Below are 20970 nucleotides of genomic sequence, written 5' to 3'. Positions count from 1 at the left end.
ATTTAAGAAGCTATTGAGACATGAGTAAATACAAGAGATTAGCAAACACTGACATTCTAATTACCAAAATATGTAAGTGAAATCTATAGTGATTCTGTATCTTCTTATTACAAAGTTGCATTTCTAAGCCTTTTTACCAAAAAGGCTAAGAGGTTTTCTAAAATTTTTTAGTTTGTGCTAACAGTTCCAGGGGCTGTTGATTGTAACCCTGAGACTGTGAATGTCTGTTAGGAAACTACACTTGATAGATTCATATAGAAATCTGTATTCATTTAAATGGATAAACTGTATTTGCTTTAGAAGGTTGATTTTCATTATGAGCCTAAGATGTTAACCTGCTGCCTATGATCCACTGATCAGCACTCAAGTATAAATTTTACCATGAATAAATGAAGGTGACAGTAAGATTCCATCAGAATTTCAGTCTACTCTGAAAAATCCTTCATAGTATCCTCTAGCAAAATCCTTCATAAAAATCAATGAAATTATCTCTCTGCCTGAATGGTTTTAAAAAGTCTTCCATGTGAAACTTAGGAAGGGATCCTGAGAAACTACTGAGTTTTGGTTACACATGAACAAAATTATTTTATTAACATTGGTAAACAAATTATGTGTGAACAAAGAAGCTTCATGGAGATTCTAAAAAGTGGTCCACATAAGCTGAAATAAACAGGGAAGTATTCAAGAAAGAATGGTCAGTGAGAATGATCAAAAGTGAGGAGCTAGTGGGGATGCTGCCCTCTTGCTGATGGTTCAGAAGCCTGCCTTGGAAGGAAATCAGATCTTCCCTTGAAAAGATTCTCAGCTTCACTAGCATTCAGGGAAATGCAAATTAAAATCACAGTGAGATGCTATATTTGTCCATTAGATTGGCTAAATCATAAAAATTTGGCCATATCCAGTGTTAGCAACTGTGAGGGACAACTGATTTTTTCTTTTTAAAAAAATTTTTATCATTTTTTTTTTTAAATTTTGGGGGGAGGTAATTAGGTTTGTATTTATCTACCTTTAATAGAGGTACTAGGGATTGAACCTAGGACCTCGTGCCTGCTAGGCATGCACTCTGCCACTGAGCTATACCCTCCTCCAATAGAGTCTTTCAAATGCTGTTTGTGAGAGTGTAAATTAGTATTGCTTTAATATTGAAAATATATATTCACTAAGCCAAGCAATTCCACTTTTAAGAATCAATCCTCCAGAAATACTCACAAGGCTTTATAAAGATTTAACAGTGAATATTCTATGCCAAGCACTGTGCTAAGAGCATTTCATTCATCAACTCATTTAATCCTTATAACAACCCTATGATGCAGAGAGCTAAATATTTACTGCATACCTATTATATACATTGTTCTAAACTCTTAGAATACATCAATGAACAAAACAAAGAAGCTTGCATTCTAGCAGAGGAAACAGACAATAAATAATACCCATAATAAATAAAGTCTATATATTTAAACGTGATAAGTGCTATGGAAAAAAGAACAGCTAGGAAAAGGTAAAGGAGGTTGGTAGTACTGGTGGAAGGCAGGAGGTGGTCTGGGGTATAAAATAGGAGCTAAGATACATAAACAGCTCATACGGTTTAACATCAAAAAAAAAAAAAAAAAAAAACCAACCTGATTAAAAAATGGGCAGAGGAACTGAACAGACATCTTTCCAAAGAGGATATGCAGATGGCCAATAGGCATATGAAAAGATGCTCAATCTCTCTAATCATCAGGGAAATGCAAATCAAAATGACAATGAGATATCACCTCACACCTGTCAGAATGGCTGTCATCAAAAAGAACACAAACAACAAATACTGGCAAGGATATGGAGAAGAGGGAACTCTTGTACACCTTGGGTGGGAATGTAAATTGGTATAGCTACTGTGGAAAATAGTACAGAGGTTTCTCAAAAAACTAAAAATAGAACTACCATATGACCCAGTAAGTCCACTCCTGGGTATATATCCAAAAAACCCAAAAACACTAATTGGGGAAGGTACATGCATCTCAATATTCATAGCAGAATTATTTACAATAGCCAAGTTATGGAAGCAACCTAAGTGTTCATCAACAGATGAATGGATAAAGAAGGTGTGGTGTACACACACACACACACACACACACACACACACACACACACACACTGGAATACTACACAGCCATAAAAAAGAATGACAGTTTGCCATTTGCAGCAACATGGATGGACTTGGAGGGCATTATGCTAAGTCAGACAAAGAAAGACAAATACTGAATAATATCACTTATATGTGGAATCTAAGAAATACAACAGATTAGTGAATATAACAAAAAAAGCAGACTTAGATATAGAGAACAAACTGGTGGTTACCAATGGGGAGATGGAAAAGGGAAGGGGCAAGATAGGGATTGGGGAATGGGAGGTACAACTATTGGGTGTAAAATAGGCTTAAAGATGTATTATTGTACAACACAGGGACTGTAGCTAGTATTTTATAATAACTAAAAAGGGAGTATAAATGGGGACTATAGCCAATATTTTATAATAACTAAAAAGGAAGTATAACCTTTAAAATTTGTGAATCATTATATTGTACATCTGTAACATATAGCATTGTACAGCAACTATACTTCAATTAAAAAAATAAATTAAATAAAATCGGGGTTAAGGTCAGCCTCAATGAGCAGGTAAGAGTTGGGCAATGAATACAAGTCCTATTTTCAATTTCCCTGTACACCGGTTAGCTCTGCTGTCATAGCAGCCTACCTCTACCTCTTTTATCACCCATCCTGAGAATGTGCGCCATTAACTACGATGCAGGAGGAGTTGTCCATGCAGACATTTGGGGAAGAGTGGTCCAGGTAAAAGGAAAGCTCAAGTGAGGATCTTAAGGCAGGAGTGCATGTGGCCTGCTTTAGAACCAGCCAGGAGACCAGTGGGAGGAGAAGAGCGAGTGAGGGAAAGAGGCCTGGAATATATAGGGCTTTTAATGACATTGTAGTGACTTCAGTATTTACTCTGAGTGCAGTGGGGGACCACTTTGAGTAGAGGAGTAACATGATATGGGATATTTATAAGGATCTGGTTGTTGTGCTAAGAATATACTTTTGGTGAACAAGGTAGAAGCCGGGAGGCCTGTTAAGAGGCTATTACAGTAATTCAGATTATTGGGAAATGATGATGGCTTGGATCAGGATGGGAGTACTGGTATCTGAGTGCATTGTTAACATTGGACCAGGAAGGAGTAGGGACGGTTAGACTGAAAGAATGAGAAGGAATTAAGACTTTCATTTGTAATGAAGGCAAATACTATACATGCTAAGAGTAAATGAATGAGAAAGAATAGTCGTCAGTGAATGCAACTTGACTCAAGATTTTGGGGAAGAGAAGCAAGATGGCAGAGTAGAAGGACGCTTGTAGCTCACTCTGTCCCACAAATACACCAAAACTCACATCTACGGACCTAGTCAGCCAACCAGAGTACCTGCAGAACTCCGACAGAACATTGCCCTCTTCAAAAGACAAAGACGCCAAAAATCTAGTAGGAGAAAAGGAAAAGAGAAAGAAGAAAAAGCAAAGTAGTGTGAGATTGATCCCGCAGGGAGGGAGCGGCAAAGGAGGACTGGCACTCGTTCGTTGGATCCTCCTCCTCCAATGGAGAGGCCAGCAGGACGGAAGGGGAGCCTCCAAGGCTCAGATCTACCCCAAGCACCCCTTGACCGACAGAACTGAGTTAAAAGGGCACAAAGGGTCTCTGCGACACCCAGCCTGAGATATGAGCTGACAGCTGGGGGCCGGGACAGGCTGCCCAAGCCGGGCAGAGGACTGGGGCGGCTGCACTGAGGCAGCCCCGGGGACTGCAGGGGACTGCGTGCCGTGGCTTGGAGGGGATACAGAGCAGAATGACCTCAGTCCCCCATAAATTGCAAAAAAAAGCAGAGCAACACAGCTGGTGTGCCCTGGGGCGATGGGCGCCGTCGCCTTTGTCTAACTCAGACCTGTGCCGCCATTACTGGCGCATCTCGTGAGAAGAGAGGTGGGGCTCAGCCACAGCTGTCATCTCCTCCTGTGCACAGCGCCCAGGCGGGGTGGGGCTGAGGCCTGAGTCCACACCCGGGGGCTCCACAACCTCCTGGGCAGGACTGAAACTTGTTTACAGCCCGAGGCAGATAGGATCTTTCTTCCCTGGCACCTTAGAGAACTTGCGCCGCCAAGACAAACAAGGAGCTGAGATTTGGGACAGAGCAGGGGAGGGGCCATTCTGTGGTCTTCCCCTAGCCCACCTTCGGAGCGCTGACCTGAGGCACAGCAGGCAGCTGCACAGAGCAGTGGAGCAACTGGCACTGGGAGAGGGTAGGCGGCCACCCCCCTTCCTGGCAGGAATGCAGCACCTGACCTCAGTGCTGGGAGAGGGTGCGATCCGCCCACCTACCTCCCCCCAAGTGCAGCATCTGACTGCGGCATCGGGATGGGGAGTGACCCGCCTGCCCACCAGGTAAGAGCTCAGCTCCTGACCCAGTGTTAGGAGGGGGCGCGATCTGCTAGCTGACAGCAGCACAGAGGAGGGCGCCAACAGAGGGCCTCTGGAAACAGCAAGCTGAGTTCACGAAACAGGGCGAAGACACAAAGACCTCTCGATAAAATAGTTAAGAGCATCCGTCTCCAGGAGAACTAGATAACTGATACTCCTTAAGCCACAATGCCAGAAAGATATGAGCAATATGAAGAAGCAGAGGAACCACTCCCAATTAAAAGATCAAGAGAAATCCTCTGAAAGCACGATCAAGGAAATAGACATTGATGGCTAGATCAAGATTTCAAAAAAGGAGTGATCAAAGTACTGAAGGAACTAAAAGAAATAGTGTTTAGAGATATAAAATATGTCAAAAATGAAACAGAAGCTATAAAGAACCACGTAGAATTAGTAAACTCATTTGCTGAGATGAGAGCTGACCTAAAGACTGTACAAAGCAGGCTAGATAATGCAGAGGAACGAATAAGTGACCTAAAAGACAGGACAACAGAAAGCACCCAATCAGAACAGCTGAGAGAAAAACAAATAAAAAACAATGAAAACAATATAAGGGACCTATGGGATAATATAAAGCGTGCCAATCTACACATAATAGGGGTTCCAGAAGGGGAAGAAAGAACAAAGGGGATTGAAAAGGTATTGAAAGAAATCATGACTGAAAACTTCCCAAATGTAAAGGAATCAGATATCCAAGTACAGGAGGCTCAGAGTGTCCCAAACAGGAAGATCCCAAACAGACCCACACCAAGAAATATCATAATCAAGATGGCCAGAGTCAAGGATAAAGAAATGATCCTAAAGGCAGCAAGAGAAAAACAAAGAGTGAGTTACAAGGGAACCCCCATAAGGCTCTCAGCTGATTTCTCTACACAAACACTACAGGCCAGAAGGGAGTGGCAAGATATATTCAAAGTCCTGAATGAAAAAAAGATGCAGCCTAGGATACTCTATCCAGCAAGGCTATCCTTTAAAATAGAAGGAGAGATAAAGAACTTCACAGACAAGGAAAAACTAAAAGAGTTTAGCAACACTAAACCCATGCTAAAAGAAATATTGACAGGTCTGCTCTAAATAGAAAAGAAGCAGGATGCTACAAAAATGAGAAACTCATAACTGGAAAGGAGATAACTGCCATGACTTACAAAAGGAATAAACACAAAATTGTAAAAGAAGACATCTAAATCATTAAAAGTGGGAGACGGAAGCAAGGAAAGCCACTGTGGAAAACAGTATGGAGATTCCTCAAAAGACTAGGAATAGACTTACCATAGGACCCAGGAATCCCGCTCCTGGGCATATATCCAGAAGGAACCCTACTTCAAAATGACACCTGCACCCCAATGTTCATAGCAGCACTATTTACAATAGTCAAGACATGGATACAGCCTAAATGTCCATCAACAGATGACTGGATAAAGAAGAGGTGGTATATTTATACAATGGAATACTATTCAGCCACAAAAATCGACAACATAATGCCATTTGCAGCAACATGGATGTTCCTGGAGAATGTCATTCTAAGTGAAGTAAGCCAGAAAGAGAAAGAAAAATACCATATGAGATCGCTTATATGTGGAATCTAAAATAAAAAACCAAAACAAACAAAACATAAATACAAAACAGAAACAGATTCATAGACATAGAATACAAACTTGTGGTTGCCAAGGGGGTAGGGGGTGGGAAGGGACAGACTGGGATTTTAAAATGCAGAATAGATAAACAAGATTATACTGTACGGCACAGGGAAAAATATACAAGATCTTGTGGTAGCTCACAGAGAAATAAATGTGACAATGAATATATGTATGTTCATGTATAACTGAAAAAGTTGTGCTCTTCACTGGAATTTGACACAACATTGTAAAATAACTATTACTCAATAAAAAAATGTAAAAAAAAAGATTTTGATGATAAGTGGCTCTAGTTGATGCCACAGATCAACTGTGCAATTGAGCGGTTAAAATGAAGGAGGGGAAAATGAGGCGAGATCAGAAACTAATAATTTCCATTATTGTGACAGAAACCTGAGATTGTTACATGAAAACAAATGATACTAGAGAATTACTGTGGTAAACAATGTATGTTATATATGCAAATTGTTAAGTAGAGAGCAATTTTAACAACTGTAATGGAAAGTAGTTGGAAGTATCGGTAAAAGCTGATTCAAATTGTTTCTTTGGGAACAGGAACTGATGCAACAAATCTGGTAAACTGCAATATCTGATACTTCAGGAATCCTATATTTTATATGTACACAAGTTGCAAAAGAGAGTAAATTCTATAAAGCATCGGTGTCATTGTGTGCGTGGAATACAAGGGCAATTAAGAAGTTGTCACAGCATTATGTTTTACCTTTCTATTCTGACTTGTTTTAGGTTTTGAGGAATTTCTTCCTTTTTTGTGAAGGAGAAACAATGGTGAAGACTCAATGGGACATTCATACAGAGAAGTGTGGACCTTTTCAGAATACCGCTGGAAATCTTCAACCTCCACATCTCTGTCCAACCTGTGTTTGTAACAGAGGAAAGAAAAACCTTAAAAAATATTGTTCGAGAATTACATGATGAAAACTATGTAAGTCAAAGAACTTAAGCATTTAAATTTTGTGTGTGTGTGGGTGTGATGGGCCTTTATCCATCAACCACTGTCTTAATCATAACCCTTTAAATAATCATTTAACCAATTAACCGATAACTCTGTGCCTGGCACCAGCACATTCTGACAGATGAACACGTTTGCCCTCACTACTCTCTGGATGATTAGAACCTCCTCCGTGTTACTTAATCTGTATTCAATTCCTGTCTTGCTTGTTCTTGTACTCAGGAGGCCCTCACTGTCTTTGTTAAGGAGAAAACAAAAAGGCAGCCTACTGAATGAGGGAAGATATTTTTAAGCAATCTATCCAATAGGAGATTAATGTCCACAGTATATAAAGAACTCATACAATTCAACATGATAAAATCCTATTAAAACATGGGCAGAGGACCTACATAGACATTTTTCCAGTGAAAACATACAGATGGCCAAAAGGCACATGAAAAGATGCTTAACATCACTAATCATCAGGGAAATGCAAATCAAAACAACAAAGTTGGGGGGTTGGTATAGCTCACTGTTAGAGCACATGCTTAATTAGCATGCACGAGGTCCTGGGTTCAATCCTCAATACCTTCATTTAAAAAGCAAATAAACAAAAAACTACAAAAAGATACCACAAATGTCAGAATGGCTATCATCAAAAAGACAACAAATAAAAAGTGTTGGTGAGTATATGAAGAAAAGGGAACCCTTGTGCATTGTTGGTGGGAATGCAAATTGGTGCAGACACTACGGAAAACAGTATGGAGGTTCCTCAAAAAATTGAAAACAGAATTGCCATATGACTTCTACTCCTGGGTGTTTACCTGAAGAAAAAAAAACACTAATTCAAAAAGGTATATGGTACCCCACCATGTTCACTGTAGCACTGTTTACAATTGCCAAGATATGGAAGCAACCTAAGTACTGATCTATAGATGAATGGGTAAAGATGTAGTGTTTATATATACTTATAAAACAGAATATTACTCAGCCATAAAAAATGAAATCTTGCCATTTGTGATATGGATCTAGAGGGTATTATGCTAAATGAAATGAGTCAGACAGAGAAAGACAAATATCATACGTGAAATCTAAAAAACAAAACAAACAAAATGAAAATAGACTCATGGATACAGAGAACAAGTGGGTGGCTGCCAAAGGAGAGAGGATGGATGTGAAATTGGTGAAAGGAATTAAGAGGTAAAACCTCCGGTTATAAAATAAATAAGCCACGGGTGTATAATACACAGCATAAGGAATATAGTTGATAATATTTTATTAACTTTGTATGGGGACAGATGGTTACTAGACTTATCTTGGTGAACATTTCACAATATATGCAAATGTCAAATCACTACATAGTACACCTGAAACTAACATAATATTGTACATCAACTGAATTTCAATAAAAGAAAAATAATGAAAAAATAAAGTCATGCATTAAATTAAAAAGACTTTCTTAAACCTCTAAAAATGATTTGGGTATGTTGCTCTGTACTATACCATTGATAATAAGTACAGAAATATTGCATTTAATATTTATAGCTTGCTGTATGCCAGGTGCTTTATGCATATTATCTCAGTTTAATCCTCATAACAAGTCTACAATGCAGGCCTCATTTTTATCTGCATTTTGCAGGTGAAGAAACGAAGGCTTGCTTAGCCAACGTCATACAGAAATTAAAAGGCAAAAAATCTACACACAAACCCAAGGGTGTCAGTTTTTTCAAGCACACGCAAGCTTTCAATTACTACCCTCCAATGCCTCTGCTAAATTTCATAGTTTGCAGTTTTAATTAGGTAAACATTTTCGTTACTGACTTGATCTTTATCAATCATGCAGATTTATGAATAATAAAAATATTATACCTGGTAAAGTAGGCATTACTTATACAGCCGGTGAAATTAGCATACTGGGGAGTGATGGGTGAGCCACCAAAGTAGAACTTCTTTTCACCCGCCTGTGTCTGTTCCACTTTCCCTTTGGTAGGGTTCTTACTCCCAAGTCTGCTTTTATCTACTATCAATTCATATCTATAAAGGAAAAAGCATCTTTTACACACTACACAGCTAATGACATTTCACTATGAGTTCCATTTCAGGTTGCAAGATTTCTCATGGAATTGAAATGGAACATTTGGTTAATGACAAGATAACGAGTTGCCAGACTCTTCGTGAGGCCGGGGATAAAATGGTGAATATTTCTATATGCAGAAAAGACTCTCCAAACCATGACTGGAATTTAAACCCATAGAAACAAGAAGTTCTGACAACTAGTCATCAGCAATATTTTTTTTGGGGTGTGAAAAGATCAGAACTTAAAACATGGTAATCATTTAATCACATTTGTGGGAAACTATTTTCATTGTAAAGCATATTGAATAGTTTTGATTTGATTGGAAATGGAATCTAGAAAAGACCTATTAATGTTTTCTTTTTCTTTTAATGGCAGGGTTCCACAGAACTGGACATACAATAGCCAGCAGTCAACAACAGAAATTTCTTTTTCCAAAATAATGTTCTTTTTATAAAAAAGAAATTCAGTATTATATATTTTAAAGATAAAATCAGAGCTTTTAAAATGTGGCCATAAATGTAGCGTTCTTAACTGTTTAATTAAAATCTAATGAAACCAATATTGGCTGAGCTCCTTCTATGCACAAAACACCACACTCCATTCGGTAAGTGCTATGTGTAGGTACTTCCATCAAGGAGATTACAGCCTATGGGTTGATTGGAAAAAACTTTACATTCATGTTAAGTAATATATAGTGATTTATCTGGTATGTCTTAAAAATTAATAGCATTTTTTTTTTAAAGAAGGTAAGTTGTCCTTCTACCATTTTTTTTTAAACACTTGAAAAGTTACAGGGTAGTCTATTATTCATCATGGTCATTTGATGGAATCTCACTCTACGGATAAAGCCATCCGGTGGAAAGAGCATAAAGTGAGGAGCTGTACCTGGCCGGGGACACAGAGGTAATGATGAAGTGGGACAGCCCGTCATTGTACTGCTTATCTGCCGACTGCACCTTGATTCCCTTTACATCCATGATCACGGTGCCATTAGCCAGTGAAATGGAGAACACGTCTGTCTGAAATGCAAACACAGGTTTTTAAGTAGGGAGGTCAGGGATCCAAAAGATGGACACATTTTCAACATTCACTTAATGGGATGGCTTCAAGGAATTTCCAGGGTGTAGGAAGTTTGCTTGTAAAATAATTTCTATAAACAATAACAACAAAATACTCTATTGCTTGTATTGGTATTGCCTATAAAATTAGATACATTTCAATAGAAAGAGGAATATCCTGTATTTTGAACTAAAAACTTCTGGTGATTTTGTCATGCTGAGAGATATTATCCCAGTGCCAGTTACTTTCCTAACTCAGGCATTTCTACTCTGTCATCAGTCTCACTTTTGAAAAGGCAGTATTTGAATCTCCTGATGTAACTAGATGCCTAGGTAAAGGTTAACTTGCTACTATGGCTTTTAAAATGAGTCACTTTTCATCCACAGAGGCAGAAGAGAAATTAAAAAACAGCAAAGGTTAACATCTCTTTTTCTGAATTTGCTTATTGCTTGTTTGAAAATATTGGCAAAATGATAATCTTGCTTCTCCTCCCTTACGTGGACACCAACCTCTTCAGTTAGCCCTCAACATAACTACTTTTTGTGGACCAAAAGTGTTATTTAGCTAACCATGGTCATCTGAGGCAGGTTTGGTGGCAGAGGTCCTACAAAATGCAAATGCTTTGGGTACATTCTCACAGATGCTACTGATTTAAATTGGACATAAAAGTGACAGACACAAGGTAATAAGTAGGGAAAATAAAAGCTGCTTTTATAAATTATATTATGACCTGGTCCATCAGTGTATATATTGGTGATGACCTTTCCAGAGATAAATCAGTTGGATCTTAACTGATAAATCAGTTGGTCACCAAACTTCTATAAATCTTATTTTATTCTTGACATAGTATATCTTTATAAGCTAAGCTAAAGTTTTCTACAGCAAATTCAAGAACTATTTCATAAATTGAATCACACATGTTTGTGTATATACACAGGTTCTTAACATTTTTGTGCCATGTACTCTTTTGGCAATTTGGTGATACATATGGGCCCTTTCATAAAATGTTTTAAAATGCATTAAGCAAAATATGTAGGAATACAAAGGAAACCAGTCACACTGAAATATAGTTTCAAAATATTGAAATGATAAATATGTGATACAGTTATACATGTACTTCTTCATGAAGGCACTAAGTAATAAAATCCAGTAGCAGATCTCATAACTACTGTAATTTAGGAATGAGCAAAAATGGTATTTTGAGACATCTGTGACAACTGTAATGTGAAATGAAAAATACCTGTGATTTCTATTAATGACAAAGCCACAGGTACAGCTAATATTACTATGGTTTGTTGTCAACATTCACAATTGAAGAAAATGCTTAATTTTAGTTAGAGAAAATAAAGATGTAATTTTTTCCACCTAGGTCATATACCCACTAAATTATCTTCATGAACCCATGATGGGTGGGCTTATGAATCTCAGATTAAAAACTTCTTATATACTATATATATATGTAATATTTTATAAAGTGTCTGAAATGAAACATTCCATGTGTGTACATGTGAGTCAAAATTAATCTGAATAGAAAATCACTTTTAACATGCTTAAGAGTATTTTTAATAGACAAAACGATTACTACAAAGTAGTTTCTATAGGGGAAAATAAATACTTACCCCTGCAGCATAATAGAATAGTAACCCATTTGGCTGTAATGTTCGGAAATTAAAACCTCCTTCAAAGCCATCAAAGAAAGATATTTTCTGAATTGAAGCAATGAAGCTCTGTCCATTGAAATATGCTCTGCGAGATATCTGTGTGCCAAAAAAAGTGTGAACACAGTGTTGGTGATAACTATCAATGCTTAAAATGTCTATTTCTTGCATAACAAAGTCCCTATCTGCTAGTTCCTATATTAATAGTTATGTTTTAACTTCTGGTATATACTGGAATTACGGCATGTTAGCTTTCCTTCTGTGTACCTCTAGCAAATGGGGTTTCAACTTCCCTACTTCCTCCACCCTGACTGAGTGAAGATGCTCACGCAGCCTCTCTGGGCTTTGGAAGCCCCCACCATCGAAAACTAAAGCAACTAGACAAGTCACAGAGGAACTCCACAAGCCTTTTTAGCTTAATGATTCTTCTTTCTGCTGGTGGCAAGAAGGAGACTGAAGTGTACACAGGATCACAGAGAAAAGCGCTTCTTCAGCTTTTGAGAGTGATGTTTTGTGTCTATTTATAAAAAAGCTTTTGATTGCATACTTACAAGTGAGTCTTCAGGGCATCCATAACCAACTCCCAGGGTTTCTGTCTGCTCTAATAAATTGAAATCTTTCTTTTGGAACTGGAAACCCTTCATGCATCCTCTGAAGTTGATATCTAGGGGAAGGTGTGCTCTTAGGGTCCTGGAAGAGAAAATTAGTCTTCGCTGATATATCCATGATGATGGTGGTGATGTTTAGCATGTATGTGTAGGATATAAATTTTGATTTTACTTACAGTAATTTTTAAAGCTTTATTATTATTCCTATTCTCATGCTTTCTTTTGTAAGCACAGTAATGTCTAGTCATTGCATATAGAACAGCTTTTTTCTGCATGAAGCCAAGTTATTTACTTCTTTATAGTGTTCAAGATCCTTTAACTGACATTAACTCATTTTATCTTTATAACAATTCAGTGAGATAGATGGTGATGCTATTATTTTCATTTTATAGATGATTAACATGTTGAACCATAGGATTTGACATATTTATGGGTCAAAAATGGTCAACTCTTGGCAATTTCACATGGTTTAACCTATAAAATGAAACTAAGAAATATTAAAATTTTTTATGTCACAAATGGTAAGTTAAGATTTGAACACAGGTCTTCAGTCTTCCACTAATCCACTTGGGTCATGAACTCATTTTCTTGTCTTCATTTGCAACACACTGTAATCAATCAAGGCTAGAGAAGGTTTTAGTGAATGTAGGGCCTTTAGTCCAATAGGAAAGTGAGAAATCCTTTCATTTTTAAGATCAAGGATGGCATTTTGTTCAAAACTATAATCCTAGTACGTATCATTATGCCTAGTATAGAAAGTGCCCAAGAACACATTGCTGGATATTGAATGAACATGAAGTTAATTTTGAGAAAATTATGAGTTCAAAGTGTTTTAGATGAACACTAGCCAAACTGTACAGGGGTAACAGTCCCACTGTATTCTGCTCCAACAAGATCATACCTGGATGACCATGCTAATGGACAGACTGAGGTGCACATAACAGCAATCATAATGGTTAAAGATCCCATGTGGGTGGTTGCAGGAACTGAAGAAGATATTTAGTTTAGAAAGGAAGTTTAAAGTTGAGGACTTATCCCAGAGCAGTTAGAATTTCTGGAGAATTGTGATGGGTAATGATGTTTACAGAAGTTCTCTAGGTTATTCTAATGAGAACCAGGGTTGAGAATGACTGGACTGGAATATCCTAAAGTTGTTTCTCAGTTTTAAGGGTCTCTGATGCTATGAATTGATTGTAATAACAGAGAATTGAATTTTTCATCATACGTAATCCACAACCCCTGGGATAGGCTTAAAATTTTTGTTTACCCTCAGATGCTATTTGAGAGTTCAAATAAGTCTAAATTAAGACTGAAACAAAAGTAAAGGGACACAATGCTGCTTTGTTTTTACACAACACACATGCTCCACCTTTCCTCTTGTGAATGAGAAATTCTGCATTAGACATATTCTGAGAGTAATACAATAATTAAAGAAATTTGTAGATCACATCTACTAAATGTTAATTTAAGGGGTTCACGAGGGCTGGCTGCACAAGGCCCGAGGGTGCATGTTAGTGTGTGTGCGCTCCTGTGCATGTGCCTGGAAGTAGTAGGTAGGGATGCTCCAACACTCACTGCACCTCTGCGGGGTGTAGAATACTCAGCCCCGTGCCTCATTAGGGACAAGCAGCTTAACAACAACAAAACAGCTTACCTGGATTGTAAGATTTCTGGCGGAGCCCCTCCAATATATATGTCTGTAAAAGGTATTTTCATCTTTTCATTATCCATGCTCTTTACGTGTCGTCTGTCAACTACCAAAATCATTTTCTTATCATTGTGGTAAATGATTGAGATCTGGGAGAAATGATATATAGTAAGCCTTGATCACTGTTTATCAATCAGCTTTTTGGAGATTGCTGTTATTTTAATTATTCTGGTTATATTCATGTTCTTGTGCTTGTTTGTTCATCAAATGGGGAACACATCTTCCTTTCTTACTCACAAACATGGAAACTCTTACTTCTATAACAAGAAGTTCACATTGGCAGGAGGAGGATTTCCATATGGAGATGGAGCTAGCCCAAGAAAAATTCTGTTATGAGACCAACTGTTTTATTTTGCCCTGTTGAGGGGATTTGGGTGAAAAAGCATAAACAGGTACCTTCTGGACTCTTGACTACATGTTGCCAGATATCATTTTTTTGGTGACATAGTAAGAAAGTTTAATGAATCTGGGAAAATGTTAGTCAGAAAAATGGTTAAAATATTATCGTGAACTATTCTCATGTAGGTTATGGACTTTGAACTGAAAAGAGAAATATAGCCTTCTACTCTCTGCATTTCAGTTCAACTTAAAAGATATTATGCCTTTTATACACTTTATTAAACTGTAGATTTAAAGTAGCTGTTAATGAAAATAAATGAAATATATTATCAGTATACTACACATCTGTTTCAAGACTAAATTTAGAGCATTCTTTGTGGGTTCTCTTTATAAAGAAATCTGTGTTAATATTTTCTAAGCTCTGGATAAACTGTTTAAAGGGAAGTTCTTTACTTATATCTAATCTTTTTACATTTAATGGGGCTCAATGAATAAGTTAAAAAAATGCCTGTATATCTACACTCTGGCATTTTCAACAAATGTATAGAAGGTGCCATTGTAATCAAGATATTGAGTACTAACAGGAGACTTTTGGTCAATGAAGTAATCAAAAGTAATCTTTGATTGACTTTTAATAGAAATGTCAATGTGATTAAAATATCCATTCTTTTAAAGAAAATGTTACCCTGGAGTTGAGTAGATGAGGGCCCTTCACTTGCTTTTTATATATAAAGGTGTTCAGTTTAATTACTTTCTCACTGATCTCATTTGACCATCTGATTAGGTCAGTAGATTTAAGTACAAACAAAACAAAACATGCAAACTGCAATGATTGGTACCTCATGATATTTTGCATCATTAATTAGGGCTTTCTTCATTGTGTCCTCAAGGTGCACAGGGCCATTGCTAAACCCAAAGTCATAGAACACATGTAGGTAACCATTGCGCATTTCCAGGCTGAAAAACATACTCTGTGGAGAGGAAAAAAGTTATAAGATGTGAGTGTCTGCTATTATGAAAGAGCAGCTTTAGCTGAATTTGAGAAATAATATTGTATTCTTTATTATTGAAATTGAAGACTAAAGAAGTCTCATGAATTTTTATTAAAAAATAAAAATCACAACTATATCCAAATCAGCAGTTATGTCTCAATTTAATACCAAAGTGTTAATGTACAACTTAACACAACTATCTTCTATCATTTTTCATTTACTTTCTGAATTTATGAAATTTTAAGCTTACCTTATTGACCTTTTTGAAATCTTTGAAAACAGTATTATAGAGTATATATAGTCAACTGCCTTGTTTTAGGCAATGTTTGAAAGTTGTAACAGGCCAATAGGTGATTACATTTCATTTTAAGAGCAAAATTGGTAATATTTAAAAATAGTTCCAACGTATCCTGAAAAGAATCTTTAAAAATTATCAGCAAATATGGATATAAGAAAAAGGAGGCTACTTCTGTATTATTTAGAAACACTGAATTTACGTAAATAAATATGGGATTATTATGCATTTGGACCACATGATGTTTAAGAACCAAAGTAATTCTGTAATACTCAAGTAATTTACTTGTCAGTCTTGCTTGCTTCAGGAGATAGTTCATAGATACAAGAATTCAAGAGATTTGAAAAATAAGATATCATGGTAAAATCCCCATTTCACAAAAAGTGATTTCGGATGAAGTTTTTATACTCCTGAGAATGTGGAACACAATCCACTGGGGGGATAGAAAGCAAATATCTCAACTTACACTCATTTTAAAACTCAAAAACAGAGAAAGAAGCTAACTTTTAATATTTAATACATAGATCTACTCTAGGCCTTCATTTTGTCCTTTGGATGAATTTTCACGAGATTCAGATTCACATGGCACATGAGGCTTTGAGAACGAAGTTCCACACTTGAAAGGCTGGCCATGGCCCCCTACCCACTTCTTTGTGTTTAGCCTATGCAGTTTATTGCAGTTTATGTGTGCCTAAGTGAGATGGCTTAATAACAGAATATTTACAATGATTTTCTATTGAGATACAGTGATGAGAAAATATTTTGAGATATGTAGATGTTTGCAGATTATTTCCTGCAAATTACTAAAAATGCCATCACGTTTAAAGAGGGTTATACATTTTCTTTATAAAATGAATTATTCTAAATTTATTAACCTTCATTTGTGATGACAAATATCTTTCAGTAGTATGAAACCTACTAAGTACTAAAAAAAATACTTGATCTGTCATTTCAAGGTAGGGCATTATAATAATGGATGAGAAATTAACTTTTTTTTTTTCAAAGAAAGCTGTATTCTAGAGAGATGGTTTTTAAAAAATGTGTTTGGAAATTTTTTTTTTCACATGGAAATTTTTTTTATTGTTAAGTAAATTTGTTGATGAAAACAAAGTAACTGTACTACCCACAAAGACTCTCCATACCTGTACTATTAAAACATTTTTGGAAAGAAATTTCTAACCTGTTTAAAAATCTTTCAAACGAAGATTTTCAATGTCTTGAACTCTTGTTAAAGTCTACAAAATGATACAATATCTAATTAGCTTGCAAGAACTGAAATCAGGAAATATGAAAATATACCACTGAATTTCAAAGACAACGTTTGCCAGTTGGTGAATGAGACTGAATAACCATGCCATGATTTAATAAACATAGCCAATGATACACTTCCTACATTTTTATTTGTATGAGATATCTTGTTCAGTTATGATAGCCAATAAAGCTTAGTATTAAAATAAACTGGACTCAGGACAAGACTTTCGTATCATAAAGAGTTTAAGGAGACTTTAAAAAATACTTAAGCATATTTAATTACATTGTTCTCACTAACACTACTATTAATTTTTGTATCATTAACAAATAAAAATAGTTTTATTGTATTCCATCTTTATTTTAAAATTGCATTTATTTTTATTCAATATTTTATCTTTATAGAAATTATCTTTTATTCTAAGTTTTGAATATTATATTCATATATAGCATACATGTATCATTAATAGATAAAGAAATGTATGTATATGTTTAAATACTAAGCAAGCAAACTTTTTTTAATGATTAGGGCAAATGGTTTAAAAAGTCAGTGCTAAATTTCTGCAGACACATGCTCATCTAGATCTTGGGGGTGATTTTGCTCAAAGTTCCCTTAGTTTATTAAAGGGGTTATATTTAATATACATCCAAAAATGTAGGGCAAGGAAATGCATTTCATGGCTGCTTTTACTTATTGCTGACATCACTTCCCAGAAAGGAAAAAAAAAGCAATTTTGCTTTCTACACTAAAACTTCAGTTTGATGGCACGACACATTCAACCTGGGAAGGTTCCTAAAATATGCTTGGCAGAAAAGTAAAGGCAATAAAGGAGAAGATGTGGGACTTTTATTTTCACTCACTCCATTGACCATCAGGAGCACAAGGCCGTTGTCAGCTGGTGTTCGAACTTCTATGTCAAAGCGAGTCACCTGACCAAATTTCCCTCTCCTTGTGATATCCCTCACCACGGCATAACTAGAGCCATCGAAGAAATAGCTGGCAGCCCGACTCTGAGTGAAGGCCAGTTTATCTCTGAAATATAAACATAAGGATCATATGAACAAGACAGTTTATGTTGTGCTAGTCAAGTCAGGCCCTTTTAACCCATCCTCATGACATCTTCCATGGACCTTATAGCATTTAAATGAAGTCCTGATGTCTGCATGGAAGACATAAAGAAGCATTTAAATGAATTGTTTTCAATGAATTTTTTCCCTTTACCCTATGCGCTAAGACAGCAAAAGGCTCTAGTGAAACCCCAGTCTCTGGAATTCAAAACCAAAGCTGCAAACAAGCAGTTTAACACTTTCAATAATTGTGCATGCTCGTTATGGTAGAGGAGAACTGAAAAGTTGTTTGTAGGCATGACTATTATGCAGTTTCAAAACTAGTTTCCCCCAGGAAAAGTATGAGAACCTGAATACTGATCCACACTTGTCTCATTTGCAGCTCATGCATGGCTATCAAATGTTCAGTTCTCTTAACACTTTCTTACCTGGCACAGGGCACTGATTTGGAGGGATCCATATTATAGATGTGCTTAAAGTTGTACAAGCTGATCACATCATTATTCAAAGTGGCCAATTCCAGGCAGCCAAGGAAGCCAGGCAGGTTTAAGCTGGCAGGGAGCTGTGAAATAGACAAAGTGAAGTCAATAACCACCTGATGACCAGTCACACAGAACAGGCAATGAAACAAACCACAGGTCAAGGAGATCTTCCCACTGATGTAAGTATCTTTCTAGACCTGAGTTTGTGTCTATTCTATGCCAAACCATTTAGGTAAACAATAATTTTTCAGTTGCACATATCTTAGCAAAGATGGGGGGATTTATTGAGCATATACTATGGGTCAGTCACACGCTGGACAGTGAATTCATGATCAAAGTCAGTCTTCACATCAGCTCTGTGCAGTAGGTATTCCTATCAAGGGAAAATAATTCTCAGAGATGTTCAATAATGCACCTCTGACTAATAAGTAATAGTTCTGCAACTGAAATCCTAGTTCAACTCCCTATCTTCCTGGGCCTTTCCTGTACCTGCCCTTCCTCAGGTCTCATACTCACCACTAGATTCCATCCCCTCCCTCACCCTAGGTATCTCATTTCATGCCCGTATATTAGCTGAAATAACTGAGTTTTTGGAACTGTCATTTGTGAACCTGAAGACTAGCTACAAACACACCCACAAGGTAAAGATATTCCTGCAGTAGGTGAGGGTAATATTAATTACATATGCATACATCAGAATGAAATAAGTTGGTATCAAGAGTTAGCTATATCAATAAAAAAAGGAAAAATTTCTTGATATTGTAGAAGAGTTATAAAACACTTGTTGATTCATTAAAAAAAAAAAGAGTTAGCGATAGCTTGAAAGCATTTGACACCATGAAAATATGGGTAGCAGAGACCAGATTTATAGATCCTGAATTTATAGATCAGAATTCTACCACCCACTGAGCTAAGCTCTTTTTTAAGATATTAAGGTTTCCATCCCACCCTCAAATCACTGTAGGTTTTATGGATTTTTAAAAATAATCAGTGTAGATTTGCAGTAAGTCAAAATACAGCTGGATAGCTTACCTTGAAGTTTGAAGGCACGCCACCAACATAAAACACAGTGTCCTCGGGGTCCAGATCCAACAAGGAGTCATCTCCTGCAAATTCCCCCTTTTTAATAAACTTTTCCTCTGCCGTGCTACTTAGACTTGGGACTGTTAAAAACACCTTTCCATGTTTTCCTACCCTGTTCAGATAAAGAATTTTTCACTTTTTATTAGCCAGATAATTTGTAGAAAACATGTTTTTTAAAATGTCAAAAAGTGAATGTCCCTTCATAACAGATTTGGTGATTTGATTTTGTCATGTACATAAGCATTTACAGAATGTCAACAATCAGTGGGAAGGGGAAAAAACATTCCATCTTGGAATTAATTCATGGATTGGCCAGTTTAAAAAAATTCTAGTAATCAGATTGCTATTTAGAAATGATGACTGTTTTTTCTAATTTTTTTGTTTTCCCGTAAGGTATTTGGGAAGGAATACAGGAATAATGGAAGAAAGAGGAGCAAGAATAAAAGGAAAAAAAGTGCTATTTACAACATCCATAGAAAGACCATGTGTCTGTGTGTGTGTGAGTGCATTCACAAGGTTTCTTACAAAATGTGCACATGAGCCCTATGTCATGGATTCACTTTACCTTTCAATCTTGACAATGCTGAAGTAAGCAGGCCAGGAACTGACGGGCTTGGAGTCCAGGGGAATCTCTACATCCTTAGTTCCCAAATTATAAACGTATACCAGGTTATCATTTTTGATTGCAAGACCCATGTATTCTTTCTTGGCCTGAAATGTTAAGAAGTCTCTTAAATAAAATCCACATGAATGAATGTCATCTTTTGTTCTCATTTCTTTAAAGGATAATTAGCAAGCCAAACGTTTGGCTGTATACAAGGCATGTCTGGCTTGAATTATTTACTGAAGTGCCTGTTAGACTGGGCGGTGTCCCTTCTTTTCCAGCCTCCCTGTGGCTGCATCAGTGTGCTGCATCCCCTGGGCCTGTCCAAATCATCCTGGGCAGGAGGCAAGCAGCTGCAGGCTTGCGGACATTTGATGGCTGCCAGGAATGTGCGAGCCTTGTTTGGTTAACCAGGGATATAATGCAATCTGCCAGTACCGACTGCTATGCACCTTCAAGCAGGCTTTGGCATCAATCATAATAGGCCTCCGTATTGCAAAGGTCTTTGCATTGCTACATCCAGACTCCTCAGAGTTAGCAGTGTGAGACTTATATGAAGCAACCTCAGAAATATCCCACATAGAGAAGGAATTACTTGTCTTTAAGTCACTACTTTTGTCTTGGCCTTAAAATAACCTATTCCTTTTGAGTTACTAGGATGGAAA

At 36.9% G+C, this 20970-nt stretch overlaps 1 protein-coding gene across 2 annotated transcripts in view; it reads right to left on the bottom strand.

Moving 5' to 3' along the window:
* The window catches only part of LAMA4 (laminin subunit alpha 4), a 163811-nt gene that overhangs the window by 16335 nt on the left and 126506 nt on the right, over window positions 1–20970 (bottom strand). For both annotated transcript variants that reach the window (XM_074368470.1, XM_045524527.2), the window contains 11 exons: window positions 20267–20412; window positions 19651–19813; window positions 18565–18698; window positions 17930–18101; window positions 15373–15504; window positions 14141–14283; window positions 12430–12568; window positions 11840–11977; window positions 10047–10180; window positions 8954–9118; window positions 6857–7010 (listed from right to left, as the gene is read on the bottom strand). In XM_074368470.1, the coding sequence (XP_074224571.1) occupies window positions 6857–7010; window positions 8954–9118; window positions 10047–10180; window positions 11840–11977; window positions 12430–12568; window positions 14141–14283; window positions 15373–15504; window positions 17930–18101; window positions 18565–18698; window positions 19651–19813; window positions 20267–20412 (1620 nt within the window). The remainder of the gene's footprint in view (window positions 1–6856; window positions 7011–8953; window positions 9119–10046; window positions 10181–11839; window positions 11978–12429; window positions 12569–14140; window positions 14284–15372; window positions 15505–17929; window positions 18102–18564; window positions 18699–19650; window positions 19814–20266; window positions 20413–20970) is intronic.

Source organism: Camelus bactrianus, chromosome 8 (assembly GCF_048773025.1).
Source record: "Camelus bactrianus isolate YW-2024 breed Bactrian camel chromosome 8, ASM4877302v1, whole genome shotgun sequence".
Taxonomy (NCBI): Eukaryota; Metazoa; Chordata; class Mammalia; order Artiodactyla; family Camelidae; genus Camelus; species Camelus bactrianus.
This window is presented reverse-complemented; position numbering and strand designations above follow the sequence as displayed.